This window comes from Rosa rugosa, chromosome 6 (genome assembly GCF_958449725.1).
Source record: "Rosa rugosa chromosome 6, drRosRugo1.1, whole genome shotgun sequence".
NCBI classification, from domain to species: domain Eukaryota; kingdom Viridiplantae; phylum Streptophyta; class Magnoliopsida; order Rosales; family Rosaceae; genus Rosa; species Rosa rugosa.
In genome coordinates this window covers 23,744,289-23,761,357 of record NC_084825.1, presented here as the reverse complement: position 1 = coordinate 23,761,357, position 17,069 = coordinate 23,744,289, and the positions used below count along the sequence as shown (strand labels likewise).

The following is a 17,069-nucleotide window of genomic DNA, read 5'->3' as shown; positions in this document are numbered from 1 at the left end:
AACGCGCGGGCGATCTTGCTAGTAGTTCTTAAAATAGCAAATAACAGACTCGTCAACTCATTTAATCCCTTCTTGTATTTTCTGTCTCTGAACAATTAGGTTGCGGTGGGTCTTCATCAAACCTCAAATTTACAAGTGATTTCAGTGCTGGGTTTTGGAATCTAATATATTGCAACGAGGAATAGTTCCAGTAAACCAAATAATGGGACCAATTGCAAATAATTCTTGACTGGGTGGGTGGGTTTTATTACTACTCGTCATCAAATGGATTGCATCTTTGATCTTCTCTACATGAGTTGCATCCATTTCATTGTGCAGCATGTGCTGCGCCCCTAATGTAAGCTACAAGAGCCTGCAAACTTCCCAAATTTTCTTGATTGGTACCTAAAATTTTGAATGAAGCATAAAAATACGATCGATTTGTCGACATCTAAACCAACTCCTCCTCAAATTGGGTGTTTTTGAGATGAAAATTTGAGGGTGGTTTTCTAAAGAAAACACTTATTAGATGGTTGTGTCATGCCACATTCGATTCACTAATTTCTCGGAATTTCAATTGTATAATTTGAGTTCCGGCCCACCTTAATTTTTTTGCAAATTACCACTATCTACAATTTTAGTCAGTTTTTACTATTAGCAGGTTTTTTTGTTTTATTCCCCTTTGCGGTACTGTTTTTGATCTATGCGCAAGGCCCAAACCTTGTGCGGCCTATTTCCTGATGAAAATGTTCCTAAATATATTAATATAGGAAGATAAGTGATAGAGAGAGAGATAGAGATGGAGAGAGAGAACGAAGAGAGAGATAGAGATGGAGATGGAGAGAGAGAACAGATCTAGATTGAGATCAAGATCAAGATCAAGATCAAGATCAAGATCAAGATCAAGATCAAGATCAAGATGATGAATTGGAAATTCTCATTCAAACTGGGGGGGGGGGGGAGAAAGAAATCTAGATTGATATCCAAATTCGTATGTATCAAGGCAACAAATCTGAAATTCACATTCAAAAACCGAAGTTTGATTTTTCTCAATTGTATTTCTATTGAAATTTACAATTGATTGTTCTATATATACTTGAATTTTGTTCTTATTTTTGATTTTGTTCATGGAGTTGTCATCAAGTTCTAGCTTATATGTATAATCTGATTGTTGTGTTTTTTTTTTCTAGCAAATACATTTGATTTTGCTCAATCGATCGTTGAAAAAATTGCTGCTCTAGTTTTTGGTGATTGAATTTTCACAATTATGTTTTCATGAAGTAGTTGGTTAATTCATGTCTCCTTCTTGGTGGGGTTTTTAATTTGTATTGGGTGGCCAAGGTAGTTGTTTTGTTTCCTATTACCTAATTTGTTACCATTACATGCACTACTAAAAAAAAATTGCAATTGCTTCACCTTTTTATTTCGGCAATAGTTGCCGTCGCAATTGACACCCTATTGCTACGGAAAATGTTCCGTCGCGATTAAACCTTATCATTTGCGACGAAAAATTAATAATAGTTTTCTGGGGTATTATAATTCTTCTTTTGTCCTTTTCAATTTTCTTTCCTATGAACGGCAAGACTTTGACCTCAATTAGAGAGTAAGATTTTGTTATACCTTATTTATAAATCACTTCAATTAAAGATTTTTTTTAATTCATTACAAATTTTAAATTTAATTTTTTTTAGAGATGAGCTAATTTAATTTATTCTATCTTGAAGATCATAAACAATGATTTCCGAAACCGAATGAGAGTTATGTGGATGAATGACAGTATGATTACATCCATTGGAGAATATATATTTGGTTGTATTGATAATGAAACCACCATGTATAGATTTCAAAATAACTAAGAGCAATCTTCGCAAACAATTATAATTGGTTTGGAGATATCTATTATGTTTAAGTATTGTAATAATTTATGATTTTTCTTTTATCAAACGAATAATATATAAACTAGTATATATTTTTTTTAACAATCAATATATGTGATTTTATGTTATTTGATGAAATTATATTTTTGTTTAATATAATCGTTATGATTTGAAAAATGACCCTTCTAATTCATATTTCTGGCTATGCCATTGATAGAATCGAGTAGTACTGTTTATTGAAGAAAATACTCAACTTCAACATTCTCAATATATAGAACACATACCCATTAAGGATCCAATCAACTGAAGAAAAACTATATTGAGTTACTAACATTTATCCGCATGAATGTAATTGATTAAATGAACATTTGGATTCACATCCTAGGCACATAACAAAAAAAAATGCGACCTATGAAGATGCTTGAATGTGTCAAAAAGAAATACACCTCAATAATTTTACATTAGAAACACCTTATATTGGGTTTGCAATCAATTAATAGTTTTGCATTAGAAATCAAAAGTCATGGAGGTTAATAAAAAATGGAGAATTGGTGTTGGAAGCATCACCTAACTTATATTATGTGCAATTGTGTGTGATGTTACATACTTCCAAGATTAGTAAAGGGAAAAAGTAGAGTATCGTACGCAAAGAATTGGGGGAACTCAACCTAACTAAATTACTGTGAAAATAAACCTAAAAAAACACATGCAAGTCTACATTTTTACAAATAATGACAAAATTTAGTTTACCACCGTGTGCTTTATACCCAATATCATGCTAGTCCATCACCCTTAAATTTCATTAGTAATACCCTTACACTTTCAATTTCAATCAACCGTGTTCAATAGTCCTGGAGTCACCCAAAATTGCCGTTAATTAATGACATGGCAATGTCCAGCTGGTCGCCGCTCTGCAACCAGCTTGACGTTTCAAAGAACTGGGGCGCTCTTTCCCCGTCGTCGCCGCTCTGCAACCAGTGCCACGATTCCCTTTGTCTACCACCATTGACCTCTCGGTCGTCCGACAACTTAATCCTAGCCACCACGTCGTCCGGTGAGATCTAGAAGTGCATTCATGAACTTTTAATTCAAGCTTCGTTTTTCTTGATTGAACAATTTCATTCATACTTTTGCCTATCGAATTTATTCAGTACCTAGCTAGAAATCAAGAAGAGAGAAATCTGTTCTCCTCATCTTGGCTGCTATAGAAAAGCAAAAGATTGCAAGGAGCTTTATGATCCAAGGCTTTGGTTGCTGAAAATGTCCCAAGCATTAGTTAGATCTCATCAGATGACTTAAACCCCAGAAACTATTGTGTAATTGGCATTTTGGGATTTTGGTAAAGAGTAAGGACTTGGTTGACTTATATGTTTAATTTAGTCATTCCTCTGAAATGTCAAATTTAGCCTTTCGTTTGGGCCTACTTGACTAGCTTGACACTATCACATCATTAGTTGACGGCGATTTTGGATGGCTCTAAAAAAATTGGACACTGTTGATCGAAATTGAGAGTGCAAAGGTGTTGCTGATGAAATTTAAAGGTGAAGGACTAACATGATGTTTGGTGTAAAGTACATAGTGGTAAACTGAATTCAGTCCTACAAATTAATGGTCTAGGGGCCTTTGGAAGCCAACACCATCAAAATGATGATAATAACATTGATAGTAGTTGGTCGAGTTTGTGTCGATTAATTTAAAACTAGATTAAAGTAAAGTGCTAAAAAGTAAACTAAACTAAACTAACAAACATAGAGTTTTGATGAAATGATATAAAGGGGTGCTAAGGCATCTCACCCAGTCTCATTCGTGCCAAACTTTGTGACAAAATGCAAATTGGACAAATTTTTGGTGAAATCCCCCTTGTGTGGCACCCCGTGGGAGGGGTCCCACAGCGCCGCGACCCCGAGTCAATGAGAAACCGACATGTCACGAATGACATCCCGATAACTCATTAACCCAAAACTGCAAGGCCTTTTGGGTTTAGGTTGTTGGTTTACAAAACATTTTCTTTCAGCAAATTAATCATTCTAACAACCGAACAACAAATTTTCAAAGCAGAATTTAAAATGGGCTATAAGCTTTGGGCTTACAATCGGAGCCCAACTTGGAAAACAATTTACTATGTATATACAAGTATGAGAGACACGTCTCAGGGTTACGAGTCTCCCGAATTTTTAAATAAGCGAGTAGGAAATAAATAAATAAATAAGTTTATAAATAAGCTGCTTCAAAGTCCTATAAACGACTAAACCTTAATTTGATGAAATCAAAGAGAAATACTCCAAGCCAGACCATGTGCCTTCTTGCACGCTCCTCGACCACATGCTCGAAAACTGCACACTATTGTAGGGATGAGCTTTCGTTCTCGCTTGCCCAATAAGGGCCGACCCTACCAGGCTAGGTTTGAAAATAATAATAATCGAAAATATTTACTACATAATCTTGTGCATGATTTATGAAAACACTTTAAAAAGGCGGTAACCACAAACATTTATCATCTTTTATAAATCATATGCAGTATGCTAAATCAACCTGAGCTTAGAGATACTCACCTGCAGGGTTTCCAACTCACCTATGATCGAAACCCTGGTTTCCTGTACCCGGTAAACCAGGTCAATTGTCGATCATAGCCAAATCCATCAATATCACTCATTCACTTTTCTTACCAGCTATGGGCAGCGAGAGTGTCCATTTACTGGCCCAATACCATATGATGTCACTGTCGATTCCTTACATACACTACTAAGGTGACACGGGCTCGACATAACATATGATCATATCGCCCCTCCGAAGGTTTACGGTTTCAACACCGTAGGAAGCATTGCTCCTATTACTCTCAGGTCATAATAATCATATCATATCTCATCATAACAAGCAGTGTCTTTTGACAATTAACAATTAATGCAATAAAAATCAACGAGGCATTAACTATGGCATCCATAAACATTTTTACAAGTATCGTTATATATATAAGCACACACACACACACACACACACACACACACACACAAACACAAGAAAACCACTAACAAGATAGGGACGGCTCACCCTACCTGGAATTGGAGTGCTCGTCCACATTTGGGTTCATTCCTGACTTTCGATCCTTTGTCCAAATCCGAGTGCACACGCTCGAGTCCTTTTAAATCAAACCAATGAGTAACTTGATATTGTTATAACTCAATCTAACCAAATCATTCATTTTATTTCCTTGAAGTCCATTGAATCATCCTTTAATCGCAACAATTATCTAGAAGAATTTGCTTTTAGTAGATAAAACCTATTATCCATTCCCAAATAATCCAAGTGATATGGCATTTGAACTATTGGGGATATGGTGATCATACTTAGCACTTTGATCGTCATTTCTTTACCCTTTTCACTTAAGAAAATAAATGACAATTTCCATTCCCGAACACTCCATTAAATAAATTTCTCTCAATTTTCGGGACATAGAGAATTTAACAAACCTATGATCTGAAATTAAATTTTAGGTCAACTCGTTAGACCTTTCTATATTCTTGGTACACCTTAGCTTCCTTAATTTCCCTTTTAATTGTCAAAGTACTTACCAAACAGATTTCTTATTAAGTTCGGTCCAATAATTATTAATCAATATAACTTCATTTCAGATACCAATATATTCCTTATGAACTTGAGCAGTTTACACTTTCTTTAACAATAACCAACTCACTTCTTTTCTTACAGCTGTAGTATCCGGAATGATAGTTATAGACCTTGTCATATATTGCTTACAGTCTTGAACAAATTACTCTTATTCCTCACCAATCCAACATTAATCTCTTTCATAAATAAAATTAACCAAGGACAGTTTCGTATCTAACCCATTCCATTCAACACATATCAATATCACCTTCAACTCAATATTTCGATTAACTACAGCATTATAAGATCACCAAACCTAGGCCGTTACCATTCTTCATTTCTAGACTAGTAGTCGATTTAACATGGTTGTACTTCACCACCATCAACCATTCGAACCCCTAGCAGACAGTATAAGATTAACAATCAACCCATCACCAATTTTTGTATCCAAAACAGAAACTGCAAAATGTCCTTACCATATCTGATTTCAATCAAAGCTATCCCAGTAGCTCATCTTCTCCGAAACTCCAAATCACAGAAATCCAAAAAACCTCATTTCCAAATTAAATGACAGTGGGCTAGGGTTTTCTGTCCAAATCAAACTAGAGGTCTCAAGTATGAAGAGAGATAACAAAATTACCTAGTAGAGAAGGTCTGGAAGTTCGGTGGTGGCGCTAGGTCGGCTCATGCACCAACCTAGCGTCGTAGTGTGTGTAGAGCGTGCGGCAGCTCTGGTCAGAGTCCAAGGTCAAGAGTCTGGGGGTTTGGGAGGTCGTGAAGCAATGATTGTATCCATGCCGGTATTGTATTCCAATTCAGACCGAAAATTGGAGATAGGCAGTGGTGGTACTCCAACATAAAGCATGTTCGGTGGTCTTCCAGCGTCAGACGGTGCAAAGGCTTCGGGTTTTGGGTGAGTGGTCTAGTTTGAATCGATTGGTGATGGCGGTGAGTGTAGAAAGCGATCAAAAGTAGCCTTTCTGGCTAGGATGGCGGTGAAAGTTGTGGTGGTCGCATGCAGTGGCTTGAGGCAGTGCATGTCGTCAAGTTGGGTTGGGTTTTGGTCGGAAATTGGTCCTGGTTTGACTGGTGGTGGCAGAGTCTCAATGTGGCAGCCGGAAGTTGTGATTTCCGATGATGGCAAAGAGAGTGAGAGAGAGAGAGAGAAGAGAGCACAGCCGGGAGAAAGGAAGAAAGGATTTAGGGTGTTAGGATTTCTCCTAACCTATTTTATTCTATCTCGTGTGAAATGACAATCTCGCCCTTGTGCCAAATTACGTAATACTCCCAGTTAATCTCTTTCGGATTTTCGGGCTCGTTTCTTTACTCGTTTTTCATCAATGACTTCTTTAGTAATTTCTTGACTTCTGATAGGAGCATTTTAATGTGGTATTTTAATAGTTAATTCCTCACATTTTGCTTAGTTAATTCCTTAACAAATCGATTTTTTAACTCAATTTCTATTTTTAGGTACATTGGAGTAGATGATAATGAAATAAGTGTAAGGTCCATAATTACCTAGAAATGATGGAGAAAAATAGAAATGCACTAAAATGGTCAACTTTACACATTTTCCTACTCCGGCTAGGAGAAACCAAGCCAAGCAAGGAAGAAGGAGCGACCACCTAACCAAATGAACTCCAAATGAGCTGAAACCTTCTAGATCCATTCTAGACATCCTAAGAAACATTTCTTATGAAGAGTGCAAGAGCCAGATAGAAGTGGAAGGCCTTCAAACAGTCAGCCCAATTTTCTGCAGAAGCAAAACTGGAAAACTGGACCTGTAAGGAGTCCAACAGCGATTCCGGCCCAACGGTATGGAAATAAGTTTTGAAAATTTGATAGCATGATCTACACTCATGGTGGATCATTTCATATGAAGAAGTCACGAGCAAAATCTGAAGTCTTGGTGGAGAATTAATTGAAGGAAAAATGAGCAGAAAGTGACTCAAACCTAACAAATTCCATTAAGTGTTTAAGTATTCAAATCTAACATTCCATTAGTGTTTAAGTGCTCAAACCTAACCCATCATGATTTGTTTAAGGGAAAATAGTGTTGCTTGGTAGCCTATATTTAGAGGTTACAACAAAGAAGAATAACACATTCCTTCATCCATTCCATCTTCTTTGTCTCTTCATTTCCTCTCCATTTTCCTTTAGACATTCCTTCATCCATTCCATCTTCTTTGTCTCTCCATTTCCTCTCCATTTTCCTTTAGACATTCCTTCATCCATTCCATCTTCTTTGTCTCTCCATTTCTCCTCTATTTTCCTTTACACATTCCTTCATCCATTCTATCTTCTTCGTCTCTCCATTTCCTTTCCATTTTCCTTTACATTCTCTAGCTTACAAAAACATTCCTTTATCCATTTGATCTTCTTTGTCTCACTATTTTCCTTAGTTATCACTTCCTAGCAAAAAACTATTCCAAGACTCTACCCAATTCACTCCTCAAACTTCCATCACCTACAAGACCGTGACTACCATCCATCCATCAATCTACAAAGCTCTTAGGCGCTAAGTCAAGGACGCTCCACCACCATAGTAGAGACGAGTTCATCATCTTGTTGCCAAGTCGCTAAGGAAAACGCTTCAAAGTGTAACTATGACTCTACTTACAATTTTTGTTTCGGTTTTGTGTGTTTGGATTTGCGAGTTGTGTAATTGGAGAGATGAAATTTCCAGAATATTTTTATTAATATTTTTGAGATTTTCAGTTTATTATTGAGTTGATTTCGAGAATTCTTTTATGATGCATGTTACAATCTTGTGCCCTTTTTCCTGTTTGGGTAATTTTCAGAGTTAGGTTATAAGTTTGCATGCTAGAATAATGGTGAGAGTTCTTGTGTGTTTGCTTAATTTGCCAAGAGTGATTGTTATTTGTTAAGGCGCTAAGTTAAACAAGTAGCAATTAGTTCTAAAAAGTGGTAAAAACCATGTTCAATGGTTAAATGATTCTGGAAATTACGTGTTAAATTCTATGTGTAATGGTTAATTTGCACGTGTGAGTTGATTCGAGAGTTAGATATTACTACTAGTTAAGAGAATTACGCTAAGTGTTTTTGAAAATTAGTAGTATTAGACTTGGTAAGGACTAACCTGATCCAAGACCACATTAGAACAAATTAGATAAATGGATTGATCCGCTAAGGCTTTTCATTTGGGCTCTTATCTAAGCATTTAAGATGGGCATATTTTTGTGGCATGTTGAAATAGATTTTCTGTTTTTACACTTAGTAATTCCCGAGTGGTATTGGTCTAGGTTAGGTAAGTCGATCATTGTAGATAGTTTTATTTGTTTCGTTTTTATTTTAAGTAGATTAGGAACCAAATTTCAAAAACCCCCATTTTATTCTTTCATTTGTTAATTGACCTTTTTGTACAGGTGTACCCTACAATCCCCGGACTGAACGATCTTTTATTTGTTAATTGACCTTTTTGTACAGGTGTACCCTACAATCCCAGGACTGAACGGTCCCTGCTTATCCTATACTGACAACTACATTTTGCAGGGTTAAATTTTGAGGCTATTTTAGCAGCATCAACTTCGCTTAGAGTCCAAACTCGATTTCATTAAAACTAAATATACAAATCTTCACTACAACTCAATTCGCCTTCTTTTCAAATTTGCTTCGATGATCTTTTGCTTCAATAAGCTTTAGTAACCTTCTAAGCCCAAATGAAAGAAATTTGGCTCAAACTTAAATTATAAGGCCCAAATTGTGATCTCGAGACAAAAATAATCTCCAAAGTCAATTCTTTCACTTAATTCACCTTGCAAAAAACCTTATTGGTGAAAATTTACCTTTGAAAATTAAATAAAATTTTCGGGGCCTCACACCTTGGCTCTAACAAGTAGATGCCGTGAAACATTATACTTTTACATGTGTTCTAAACTAGCCTTGGTTATAGAAATACCCATTCCACATGCTCATTATATTTATCCATCGCTTGGTTATTGGCTAAAGGTAAAATCTACGTAAATGCGAACTTAGGTTCCTTGGTTATCGGTTTATCAAAGTTCACACATACAGGCATCAAGATTAATTTGTAAGGAAATCAAGCAATTCCCTTGGTTACCATATAATCGCCATTTATATATACTAAGTTCATGACTCCTAGCAACCGTTTCATGAGATATCAATATTCATATACATAGATCATGACTTCTAATGCTATAAATGAAGAGAAAATTAAACTAGCAACATAGAAATTCAAAAGTATGCTCAAAACTACATCAAATCACATTGTTCATACACAAGTTTGGCTAGGGCTTAGAATTTATTCTACTCACAACCCACAGTTACATACATCAAAGCCATAAACGTACATAATAAACATCAAGCCAAAGAGAGGAAAAGTGGAGAAATTGGTTGGCTACTAAACCGAAACCTCAAGACCTCTATGTAGCTCCCTTTGATGCAAAGATAGTGAGAGATGTTTCAAAGTATAAAAATTTTGGTTCTTACAAACCCAAAATGCCATATAAATCAACAAAACTCTTAGAAACTTGAAGAAAAAAGGCTTGAAATGCTGAAACTAAGGTGTGATTGATCAAAGATGTAAAGGATCTTCGGTTTTTGATAAAAATCCAAGACACTTTACACTTTTCTCTACACAAAACCTCTAAAACTATGAACTAAAAGATGAAGAGCTAGAGAGAAAATGGAGTAGAAAAGTGGAAGAAATGAAAATGGAGATAGAAGGAAGGAAAATTATTTTTGGCAAGGAGGAAAAGGTAGATATTTGTAGGCCAAGGCAATTTGAATGAAGGGCGGAGATGAAAAGAAATGAAGGGTTAGATGTAATGAACAAAGGTGTAGGCATAAAAGGTGGATCTAGTCTTTAATTTCACATAAAAATAACTTAAAAGGCCATAGATATTTTGGTGGAGAAGATAAATTAAGGGTAGGAGGGTCATTGTGCAAGGGAACAAGGCAATAAATGGTAGACAAATGTACAAGATGTAAGAGGATGACCACTTGTCATCTTACAAGTTTGGAATTTCAAAATAACCTACATCACATCTTCCCACCTAAAGTCTCTAAGCCTAATCAATAGCCTTTCCTTACCCACCACACATGTTCTTGGCCGGCCAACTTGGTCGGAATCCGACAAGGGACCCCTTTTTGTCCTTTTGCGCACTTTAGTTGAATTTTCTCCTTTAATTAAATGTCCAACAAAACTTCAGAATTGGCCTTTGCTTTCTTCATACCAAATGTTCCTCCATTAATGTAGATCATCTTGGTAAAATTTTAGGGCTTAGTTCACCTTTTTTTGGCCAGAAATGCTGGCAGAATTTGTATAGGTCTGGTTTTCCAGTTGTCGTCTTCTATTGCTGAAACTTTCACTGATTTTTGAAAGCTTTCCATTCCAGACTAGCTCTTATGATATTAAATAAGAAATGATTCTCAGGATGCCTACAATATTTCTATAAAATTTTAGCTCATTTGGAGTTTATTGCTTCAAGTTGCTACTCCTCATTTCTTACCTAGCTCGGTTTCTCTTAGCTGGAGTAGTAAAAAGTGCTAATGTTGACTTTTTAGTGCATTTTCAAGCTTCTCCATCATTTTCTAGCATGATAAGGAAAATAAAATAAATATATATAACTAAACACAAAGGTTAAGCAAAAGCACAATATAAGGGGAATAATTTGTAGGTAATTGTGGACCTAACAATTGGCAAAAGAAAACGAAGAAGGAATATTTAAAAAGAAAAATTAATGATTAAAATTATTGTGAGTAAATTCACCTCAAGTTTCCCTTCTATATATTATAAGGATTCAATATATCATATATGAACTATATAAGGTTATCTTAGTAATTTAAGGGAGGTATAATGAGAGAATTTGTTGTTTAAAAAAGAAAAAAGGAGGTGTAAAGAGCATGAGAGGTCTTGAGAGAAAATATGGAGGTCCCAAAAGAAACTCTCTTGCTAAAAATGCTCTAACAAAGACAAAATGAGGTCTTTTGTTGATGAGAAATTAAGGTCAAAAATGGAGGCAGAGAAGCATGCTGTATATTCCCAATAGTAGTAAATATATGCCGCCAATATTAATTGCCTCATTTCACATTATTAATTGCCTCACTAATGTTAATTGTGTTCAACAGATCTGTGTCTCTTCTTTTAAGCCTTGTTTGGTTCACGGAAGGGAAATTAGTTCCCTTATCTTTCCCATGGGGATGAGAAATTAAAATTCCTGTTAGGTTCCCTTTCCAATGTTTGGTACAGCAGGGAAAATATTCTAGAAAGACTATTTTTTTTTTAGGAAAGATGTCAATATTTATTAGCTAACAATAATTAGAGCATACAGTGTGAGGCAACAAACCCCCTGATCATTAACTTGACTAAAAATAGCTAGCAAGCTTATATGCAGCATAATTGGACTCCCTATATTCAAGAAAAACTATTTGATTTCCCTTCCAGTATTTGGTTAGTTCAGGAAATGAAAGAAAAAAATATATCAATGTTTTAATAATACCATTTTTTTTTAATTTATCATCATGGGTCAAATTGGCAATATATAACACATTTGGGTAGGGATAGTGTAGTCCTAAATTTTCGTAATAAATGCTAGGAAAAAGGGAAAATCAATCCCATGGGTTCTGAAAGTAACCATTTTCCACCCTATTTTCCCCTCTGTCAGGAAAATAGTTCCCAAGTTTGTGCCTACCAAACAAAGAAAATGAACGATTTTCCTTTCTTGATTCCTCAAATTTGTGAACCAAACATGGCCTTAGACTTTTTTTCACCGTGGTAGGTGAGTGTGGTATGGTAGGCTTATAAAAAGCATTCTCCGCTATTCTTCGATTCATGCCAATTCCATTATAACATAAACTTCAATTCAAATCTCCCCTTATCTTTTTATTTTTTATTTTTTTTATTATAGAGTCCAGATCTTTATCTCTTTGGAAAAACACCTATTAAGCTAAGATGTCTGATGATCAAAGATCCTCACTTTCCGGCAATGGCCAAACTGTGTGTGTTACTGGGGCCGGAGGCTACATCGCTTCTTGGATTGTCAAGCTCCTTCTGGAGAGAGGCTATCATGTGAGAGGAACTTCGAGAAACCCAGGTAATTAACGACTTTAAATTAGAGGTGGCAAATGCGCCGACCCTGCATGACTCATTTATTATTATGCTCGGTTTGTTCCTGCCCATTTATTCAAATGTTAAGTCCGACTCAACCCATAACCCGAGCATATATTGTGTCAAATTTTGCCCGTGTTTGGTCAATATATGAGCCGTGCTCCGACTATCTCGAAATTAAGAATAATTTTAAATTTCAATTTGAGTACTGTTTTTAGTGATTTATAATTGAAATTTATTTATCTAACTACTAAGGAAAATAAAATAAATAAAACTCTAAAATGCTTTTCCTAATGGTTTTTTTACATTCCACTGTAAGAAATTAAGAAAAAAACTAAGAAGTTTATTGCTTTTAATTTTTATAGAATGAAATTTTAGTAAATTTTCTTCTTCATTTTATAGTTGTATTTATAGTGAGATTAATCTTATTTCATAAACACACCTATATTTTTTAAGAAAAATATTTATGTCAAAATAAGTATAAAAATATTTTATTTTAATATTTTGACACATCAACGGAATAGCATGGGTGAAATTGTATAATTTGTAATGGATCGACTCACAATAAGTTGTGCTTGGGTCATGGCAAGTCCATAACGGACTTAGGCCGATCCACCCCGTGGACCAATATGCCTCAGCCCAATATGGCCCACAAAAATGGGTATGGCTTCGCATCATGAAAGGTATCTAGTATTTTTTTCATTCTGTCAACCCAATCTTGATTTATGCTCTCGGATATGAATAAGAATTAGAATCAAATTCTCCGTTTCTGATTCTGAATGAATGTGTGCATACTAATTATATCCATAAACAGTTATCAACTTTCTTTCATAAACCGCATACATTGAAAGTCATTTTGGTTTTTGCTCATAGATGACCCAAAGAATGTTCATTTGAGAGAGCTGGAAGGAGCCAGAGAGAGGCTGAGCTTGAGAAAAGTCGATCTTCTTGATTTAGAGAGCCTTAAAGATGCCATTGCCGGCTGCGATGGCATTTTCCACACAGCATCCCCTTTAACTGATGATCCGGTGACTATCTAGCCTTTGTTTCCCTTGCATTATAACCATCTAAACGAGCATTCTAAAAATGATGTCAAAATATATATATATATATATATATATATATATATATATATATATATATATATATATATATATATATATATATATATAAATCCTTCTTCACCGTTAGTCTTGGTTGTATTTTATCATGAGACTTTGGAAAACACCCTAAACCGTAAACCAACCATGCTAAAACATTACACAAATTTGTCTTTCTCTCTATCATAATAGGTCTAACAATTTATGTGGTAAAATGTCTTTAAGATATAACAGTACTGTTTTCAAGATTTTCTATTATTCTCTACCAAAGAAAAAAATAGATTTTCTGTTATTAATTTCTAATCTGTTTTCTTCTTGAGCATTAATAGTTTGACTTTTCAGTTTTATCAGCACAATAAAGCCATGAAATCTACAAGTGATTATTAGTGCTTAATCTTTGTGATTAGAGAATCTTAAAATAATAATATTTGTATATACAGGAAGAAATGGTGTCGCCGGCTGTGAATGGAACAAAGAATGTGATCGTTGCCGCTTCTGAAGCCAAGGTTAAACGCGTGGTCTTCACATCTTCAAACGGTGCCGTCTACATGAACCCCACCAGAGGTCCCGATGTGGTTGTCGATGAGTCCTGTTGGAGTGACCTGGAGTTTTGCAAGAACACCAAGGTTTTTTATTTTTTATGTTTATGTTTATTTTCTATTTTTTAGATAAGCGACATAAAAGCTAATTAACTCCTCGTCTTTAGCTAAAATTTTATTAATATGAAATAAAGTACAAAAGGGAGGGAGGACTAGGCTAAATCCACTCCCTGAAACACTCAGCAACAAAGAAAATGTAGAGCCAACTATACATCCAAAGAACATTTCACGGTAGCAAACTGAAGAAATAACAACACCAAGGTAACATAACATAACTTTTGATCTTGATGGAAATTAAGAAGGATGATTTGTAAGCATTTTCGCAAGAACTATCATGCATGTTTCGAGGTTGCGGAATTTTAAATTGTTAGATCTACTTTATGATTATGTTGAGCTATAAATTTTTTTTTATTAGATTTAGTTGTTAAAAACTTTTTAAGATACATTACATGTCAGAGAAATTTGCATGTATTGAACGGAAAAGTTTCAAAAAACCCTAAACACCTAACTTGATTCCTGTACAACTGAATTTTCAGAACTGGTACTGCTATGGGAAAACTGTGGCAGAGCTAGCAGCTTGGGATGAAGCCAAAGAGAGAGGGGTGGACTTGGTTGTGGTGAACCCAGTTTATGTGCTTGGACCACTGCTCCAACCCACCATCAACATTAGCACTGTCCACATCCTCAAGTACTTGACTGGCTCAGCTAAGACTTATGCCAATTCAATTCAGGCCTATGTGCATGTTAAGGATGTGGCATTAGCACACATACTAGTGTATGAAACTCCCTCTGCCTCCGGTCGTTATCTTTGCGGCGAGAGCGTCCTTCACCGCGGAGATGTGGTTGAAATCCTTGCCAAGTACTTCCCTGAATACCCAATACCCACCAAGTAAGTAGTGATACTCATCATTATGACACGGTACTTTTGTTTATCTAGTCAAACACATAGCCTTGATATTTTAAGGTAGACTTAACGAAAGATTTTGTCAATTGTTGTGAAACACAGAGCAAACCGTAAATTGATAGATTTTACACATTCGACCAAAAAAAAAAAAGATAGATTTTACACAATAAATTTTATTGGATAAACAATATAGAAAAGATCATAGGTTTTTATTTTTTTATTTTATTTTATTTATCGATCAAGTTGGTTTCATTATGTGAGTGACATTCGACCAGAAGGCTTAGGAAATGCCTAATGTTGCAGATGCAAAATTGAAGGAGTTTAGTTTTTTGTGTATATATAACGACTACTTTGTGCATGCATGCCCTGGTTTTTTTATAATGAGTTTTTGACTAATAAGTGATTTTGGTATAACTTCCTTATTTTTAAATATTTTAATATATAATATATGTATTTTGAGTAGGGCTGTCAATGGGTCGTGTTGTGTTGGGTCCCTGTCGGCTCAAGGTATTTGTCGTGTCACATGAGACAAACCCACACGCAACCCATTTAATATTCATGTCGAAAATATAAACTCAAACCCAACCTATTTATTAAACGGGTTACCCTTTTCCAACCCGACCCTTTTAATAAATAGATCATGTCGTTTTGGACAAAATGATCAATTTAAGGAGTAAATTGCGAACTATGTACTAAAAAAATGTATAAATTGATTAAATTCACTAAAAAATTCATAAACGAATAATATAAATAATTATATATAATTCATGAAAAATTAAATCTAATAATGATGAAGGAAAATATTTCAAGTTCTCCAATCGCAGGATCAAATATTCCCAACGTCCAAAATTTCAAGAAGAAATATAGCATAATTCATTTAATAAACAGTTTATACGGGTTCACTTCGTGTTAGCGGGTTGACCCGCGGCTGACCCGCTTTTTAATTGTGCGGGCCGGTTCAACTCGTTTTATTTCGTGCGAGTTTTGAGTCGTGTTATCAGTTGTGTCAGGATTGACAACCCTAATTTTGAGATTATATATCTACATGTTAGTGGATTCCAATTAATAAGTGTGTCATATTCTACTTTTGCAGGTTGAAAGAAGATGGGAAACCTAGAGCAAAACCATACAAGTTCTCAAACCAGAAGCTTAAAGACTTGGGTTTGGAGTTCACCCCAGTGAAGCAGAGCCTATATGACACTGTCAAGAGCTTACAGGACAAGGGGCACCTTAAAGTTCCTACAAAACAAAAACACTCCGCCAAATTATGAATATTAGGAAAGGATAAAGAAAGTGGCCAAGTGTTTTGACGTCTGTATCAAAGCCCTTTTGATTGATGTTTTTTTTATTTTTTATTTCCTGTAACAATTATCCTCGAGTATTTATTTTCTATCTCTTGCACACCATATCAACATACCAAAGCTCGTGCCTGGGTTCATTGCTTTTATATATGTACTATCCTAACTTAAGACAATAAGACTAGTTATTGGGTGGCATTAAAAACGAGTGCTCTTTCGTTTTGTATTGACTCGTCTATTGTTGAAACTATGTATTTTGATTTACTTGGATTCAGATTAAACCACATATGTGATAGATTCCCTAATCTTAAGGGGGAAAAAAAAACTATACTAATAAGGTTTTCAATTTATTTACCTTGAACTATGAACATGATAAGACATGCCCAGATTTCACTCTTAAATATGAAATGGCCTTGTGGGCAGACTTGTAAATGGATCGGATTTGGAGCGGATCGACTTAATCTGAATCCGTTTAGTAGTAAAAATGTTTCTTAAAATGACAAACTAAGATAACCAAAATACTAAATTTCCAAAGCAATACTTCATTAATATTTTTGGATAAGAGAACAAAAAGAACATAGACATCAACATTGGAAAGCACAGGATATTGAAAAGGTGA

General features: G+C 35.1%; 1 protein-coding gene across 1 annotated transcript; it reads left to right on the top strand.

The window, feature by feature from the left end:
* The first annotated feature begins 12,299 nt into the window (after positions 1–12,299).
* On the top strand, positions 12,300–16,634 carry LOC133717701 (cinnamoyl-CoA reductase 1-like). Its single transcript, XM_062144415.1, has 5 exons — positions 12,300–12,535; positions 13,423–13,577; positions 14,090–14,275; positions 14,785–15,137; positions 16,246–16,634. Exons 1-5 carry the CDS (start codon positions 12,394–12,396, stop codon positions 16,421–16,423), a joined length of 1,014 nt encoding a protein of 337 aa, XP_062000399.1. The 5' UTR covers positions 12,300–12,393; the 3' UTR covers positions 16,424–16,634.
* Positions 16,635–17,069: the final 435 nt, after the last annotated feature.

Coding starts and splice junctions, on each gene's coding strand:
- LOC133717701 (XM_062144415.1), top strand. CDS start 12,394: ATGTCTGATGATCAAAGATCCTCACTTTCCGGCAATGGCCAAACTGTG. Junction 12,536..13,422: donor AGGAACTTCGAGAAACCCAG/GTAATTAACGAC, acceptor TTTTGCTCATAG/ATGACCCAAAGAATGTTCAT. Junction 15,138..16,245: donor GAATACCCAATACCCACCAA/GTAAGTAGTGAT, acceptor CTACTTTTGCAG/GTTGAAAGAAGATGGGAAAC.